Below are 5,781 nucleotides of genomic sequence, written 5' to 3'. Positions count from 1 at the left end.
TTTATATTTGTTGAATATTTTAAAGTTTTTTTTTCACAAATTATATTTTTAAGTTTATTTAAATTAGGTGTATTTAAAAAAATTATGTAAAATATTAAAAAAATTCATTACAAAAAAAAAAAAAAAAAAAAAAAAACTCAATTGTTTGAAACAAAACATGGTGAATTGTTTTAAAAATGTAGAAGGGGTCGGAAGCCAACTTTTCGTAGTTGGGCATCAAACCTCTAGTTGTAAGTTGTACTGATGAGACACTCGTAAATCTCAAAATTAATATTTTTAGTTAATAGTGATGACAAATAATTGAAAAAAAATCAAATTCCTGTTTTTAGCTAATAGTAATAACAAATAATTGGGGAAAAATGTCTACATAGAGAGAGAGAGAGAGAGAGAGAGAGGATTTATATTTACAAAAATGTTGATATATAACATCAATTGTGGCAGTTTCCATTAACATAGTCATTACAAGAATTCAATGGAATGTATGCATCATGTCTCATCATATACTTGTTATCTGTAACTTTTAAATTACTGCAAGGTAGTTCTATCTTTCTCTACAAATTCCTCAATTGTTTCCAATTCTCTTAGTCTGTGTTTGGATCATTATGGATTTGAGTAGGGATTTGGAAAGGGAAATGAAACACAACATTAATCTCATCCTTCTTCTGCATTGCTAGATGTTTTGATTTGTTCTTTTGAGTTTTATGGTTTCTATTTTTTTTTCTTTTTTTTTTTTTTTGGGTCTATTTGGTTTCTTATTTTATGTTGTGATTGAAAAATAGGTTTCCTGCATTGGAATTTGGGGCTGAGAATATAGTGATCATGAGATACAAGAAAGGGAGAATTGTTGAGGTCCTGAGCAAGAATGAGGTGCCATCAGGCTCATGGCATTGTGCTGAGATAATCTGTGGTAATGGGCACAACTACACTGTTAGATACGAGATGGACCCTGCTGCTACCGATGAGGCGATTGTTGAAAGGGTATCTAGGAAGTCAATTAGTCCCTGTCCTCCTCCAGTGAAACTATCGGAGAATTGTGTTCCTGGTGATGTTGCAGAGGTGTTTCAGAATTTTTCTTGGAAGATGGCAACTGTTTCTAAGGTTTTGGGTAGGAATTGCTTTTTGGTTAGGTTACTTGGATCCTCCCATGAATTCAAAGTCAGTAAAGTTGACCTCCGGGTGCGACAATCTTGGCAGGGTGGCAAATGGTTCATGATTGGAAAGGTAGTTTTTTTTCTGAATCTGTTTTCGGCTTGCAACTCAAATATTCCAGTGTCCGGTATTTATTTATGTATTATTTAGGAGTTCTTGTTTTGAATTCTCTTGCATCTGCTAAAATTTTCATCTTCTGCTTCCCAAATTTTCCACAAATCCGTTTATAGCTGATACTCTTTTGCAGATATAATAAGTTAACACTTGAGAATAATTAGATTCAAGTTTATTTGGATATGTTATTAGTGACATTTGAACTAGTTGATTTATTTTGGGGCTTCTAGAGCAATATTGATCTTGTTCTATTTTTTTTTTTTTTTTTTTTGTTGTCATACAATTTAACAATAGTTTTAATGGGATCAACTTTATATTGATTTTGTCTTTCTTTCTTTTTTTTTTTTGTTTTGTTTTGTGTGTGTGTGTGTGTGGTGGGGGGGGGGGGGGGGGTTGTTTTGCTAGCTGGGTGTTGGAAACTGTGAAGATGGGAAATGCAGTGAATGGTCAACTCTGAAATACAATCAATTGAGTTCCCAAGTTAAGAAAACAAATAGAGGGATGAATTTCCCTGTAAATAAGGAGCTTTGTGCTGCTAAGAGCAATAACAATTTCCAAGAATCACATATTGATTCCTCCAGAACTCTGAAGAGAGGATTGCCCGATTGTTATTCTCAAGTTGATGCACCTGCAAGAACTTCCCAGAAGTTTAGAGTAATTGCGAAAGAGGGTAGGTGTCATCGTCTGCTTGCTGCAAATCCATCCCCTTTAAAGATAGATGCTGTTTTGTCCCATCGAGAAATGCAGGGTGAAAAAAACTTTTATACTTCTTCTAACAGCAGAACAGCTCACTTTACTGAAGTCGATGTGGAGAGGGAGAAACGAAGCGGAGCTGATGGGTGTTCGCATGCAATTAGCTTAGAACCTAATGATGCAGACAATATTACATGCTCTGTGGCTAGTTGTAGCATTACTAGCTATGATTCCTTTAAGTTGCGTTGTAATTTTTCTGTTGAAGATACTGAAGGAAATTGTAGTGATGCTGAGTCTGTTTGTCACAGGGGCTTTAACGAAGGGAATTGTTTCCTTCGCAGTCAGGTGGAATTGGCAGAAGAAATTCATAGGTTAGAGTTACGTGCCTACCATTGCACTATTGAGGCATTGCATGCATTGGGACCCTTAAGTTGGGAACAAGAAACATTGGTGACAAATCTTCGCCTTTCGCTCCATATATCAAATGATGAACATTTGATGGAGCTACGGAACCTAGTTTCTACTGCTACCAGCATGCCTCTTAGTTGACAGGGAAAAAAAGAAATCCCTTCCCCCCCAGTTTATTCTCTCCCTTTTCTGTTCATTTTCTATGCGTAGAATTTGTTTTACCCTAGGTATAGTGATTGTCGTTCGTTGTAAGAAGCAGATAGATTTTGTTTGTTTGTTTTGTTTTGTTTTGTTTTTTTTTTGTGTTGCTTCTATTTTGGTTATATAATTCTGTAATGGTCTTGATGAAATGTTTGTACCACAAACTTCTATAATGCATGCAATGGACATTTCTGAACTCAACTTGTTTATCTTACATCTATTGGGCTGTTTACTGTTTTGACATTTATTAGTAAAAAGTTGGATATCCTCTTGATTAATTCCTAATATATTTGAATGCTTAGTGGATTAAAATTTGCAAATGATGACTAGATGTATAGTTACTAGATTTCATAAATTCACAGTGTCAGATATAATCTTTGTTGTTAAGGATGGTATTATATGGGGAAATGCCATTGCGATAATGCTTATAGTTTTCTCTGTACTTGTATTGTATGTGTATTTTTCTCTTTTGTGTTAAGTGGAGTATGTAAAGTTCCTCAATTTTTGGAATTTTGGGGTTTTACGAAAGCACCAATAATATGAAAATTTTGTGGGTTCCATTCTACAAATAGCTGATTATGTCCATACCATTTGGCAATGTAAGTAGTAGTTTTAAGGACATTATTGATGCTTCCCCTGCATTTTCCAGGGATGAAGTAGGAAGTTTGTACACCTTGCTTCCAAATCTCTAGTAATGATATTGGGGTTTGCCACTTTCTCTTGCTGTAGACAAGTGTTCATTCTTGGCATCGAACTAACAACAAATAGGAGAGCTTATGATGAGCTACTGGTATGTTTATTGTAATTAGGCTCTGCATTCTTCGATTTCAGGCCACCTTTGAGCCTTGAATGTGTTTTGCTGAGGGATGCAGAACCAGAGTTATGCAGCTGCCAAGGGATGTCCTGATATGTGACTACTTGAAAGGTTTTAATTTTGAACCTTTACCTCCGCTCATCCATATATTTTCATCTTGTTCTTGCAGCTGTGTGATTTCATTCTCCATATGTTGCAAAGTTTTTTTTATTTGCCACTATAGTTGATTTGGATAGTGATTTGTCTGTATTAGTTTCATTTTAGTTATGAATCTGTGGATTAGAATTTAGTTGAAACTCAGACGGAGATATATAAAATCTGTATTGAATTGTGTGGGTGGCACACCTATAATATACGTAATAGAATGTAGGTGAACTCTGTACCATGACATCAGATGATGGTGTCTTCTTTCTTTCTTTCTTTTTTATTATTTTTTTATTTTTTTGGGTATGAGTTTTATTACCAAATAATAGAGATGTGAAATGAAGCTCAATACACAACCCTAACAGGTAAATAAAGATATGCCTTAAAGCTGCATCTTCTCTGACCGAGAGGCACTGTCATGTGTGAGAAATATATTGCCTATATTGTATTTTAAGAATTTAGAATGATTGTGATTGTGTAAATATTCTGTGTAATTCTTATTTCCCCTTTAGTTTAGGGATTAGAGTTCTATATAAGTAGTGTACTCTTTGTATCAAAAATACATTTGAATATAAAGAAATATTCAGAAACTTACATTATGTACTACCTAGACTACAAAGACTCTCATAATCACAACCCAAGGACCTAGGTCACATACAAAGGACAGACAGAAGACTATCCTCTCATAAACCCAAAGGCTAGTATGCAAAACTAGCCAAGAAACATTGGCATCTCCACCTTGCCCTTGCTTTGGAAAGTTTTGGCCTCTGCTTGAAGGTTTGAAGCATGGCTTCTTCAGTTTGATCGACAGATTTGCAAAGCCTTTTTCCATTGCTAGCTGTAAATATCTGATCTTCTTATCTAATTTCTTCTTGTTCTCTTCCCTTGAAGTGAAAGACTTCTCCATCCTCTTAACAATCCCATTGTTGTAGGATGGACTGCTAGTCTTCTCCTCAAGTTTACTCTTGTTTTCATCCTGTGATGAAGAAAGTATAATAGCTCAAGATTCCATCTCATTAAGAGTGGAAGAAATTGAAGTTTGTCTCTTGTCCTTACTAGGACCCACATCAACCTTTTCCTTTTTTACTTCTTCACCCCCTGTTAAGGGTATGTACCATATATATATATATATATATAATATTGTTATGTACTTTTGTGATTTTCCCCCAATTGTTTTTTCATTATATGATTGTTTTTTAGTCATATAATGGAAGTACACTTGTAGCACATTCCCTTTTGTTTTTTTTTTTTTGTTTTTTACCTTTTTACATCTCATATAATGAAAAAACAATCAAGAAATGTAATTTTATTTAAAATACTTGCAAGTGGGGTAAAAAAACAAAAGGACTAACATCACACAAGTTAGAAACCCAACTAGGTTGGCCTTTTCTATTTCGAATTTGATCGTGTGCTACCTCCCTCAAAAACCTCACGAGTTTAAACTAACACATTAAAATAAAATTGCAAACATCAGCCTAAAAGTACACATTCAATATCATACATATATATATAATTATTAATATATTTAATGGATTGAATTTGAACTGAACGGTGTAGATTTTTTTAGATACATATCAAAAATAAATAAATAAAAATATGGACGGGATAATTTGAGTTAGGCTAATGGGATGGTCGAGCTAGGCTTACCCATGCGGGCTGTTACGGGCCGAGTTTATGGACGGGCTTGGATAACAAACTTTTGTCAAATCCTTAAATCATCTTTATGGATTGGAATGGGCTGGACACTTAAGCAGGTTGGAACGGGTTGGGCGGATTGAATAATATTGGGCTTTTTTATTTGCAGGCCATTTGATGACCTCCAGGCCTAGACATTGGTTAATATCGGGATATTTTGGAAATAATTGTGAGTTGCGATGATTTACCAAGTGTCTATTGTCCTAGACATTGGTTAAAATAGGTATAGAAAGAATTTTAAAAATGAGTTTGGTTTCTTTCAAGTTGGTTTCTTTCTAGAATTGCAGGTTTTTATTTGTGCTCTATTTGGATTATAATCGCATCCGAATTATTTGGAGAAAAATATTTTTGAGCAAATCAAGCAGTTAAGAATTACACTCTGAGAAACCTGAACTGTGTGATAGATATAATTTTTCACTTAATAATGAAAAAAATTATTCATTTTGATGCATTTAAAGATTGGCAACAAAGCTTCTTGCCCCCGCCCCTGCCCAACACTAAAAAGTTAAAAAACTGTATATGTTATAATGATACCTTGGGAGGATTTTTGGGGTTTATATGCT

The 5,781-nt window shown here is 34.4% G+C and overlaps 1 protein-coding gene across 1 annotated transcript; it reads left to right on the top strand.

Annotated features, from left to right (window-relative positions):
- The first annotated feature begins 372 nt into the window (after positions 1-372).
- On the top strand, positions 373-2,505 carry LOC145805659 (uncharacterized). Its single transcript, XM_082900834.1, has 2 exons — positions 373-1,221; positions 1,669-2,505. Exons 1-2 carry the CDS (start codon positions 820-822, stop codon positions 2,503-2,505), a joined length of 1,239 nt encoding a protein of 412 aa, XP_082756960.1. The 5' UTR covers positions 373-819.
- Positions 2,506-5,781: the final 3,276 nt, after the last annotated feature.

Source organism: Camellia sinensis, chromosome 13 (genome assembly GCF_055761805.1).
Source record: "Camellia sinensis isolate YWXY chromosome 13, ASM5576180v1, whole genome shotgun sequence".
Lineage (NCBI taxonomy): Eukaryota > Viridiplantae > Streptophyta > Magnoliopsida > Ericales > Theaceae > Camellia > Camellia sinensis.
This window is presented reverse-complemented; position numbering and strand designations above follow the sequence as displayed.

Coding starts and splice junctions, on each gene's coding strand:
- LOC145805659 (XM_082900834.1), top strand. CDS start 820: ATGAGATACAAGAAAGGGAGAATTGTTGAGGTCCTGAGCAAGAATGAG. Junction 1,222..1,668: donor AATGGTTCATGATTGGAAAG/GTAGTTTTTTTT, acceptor TTGTTTTGCTAG/CTGGGTGTTGGAAACTGTGA.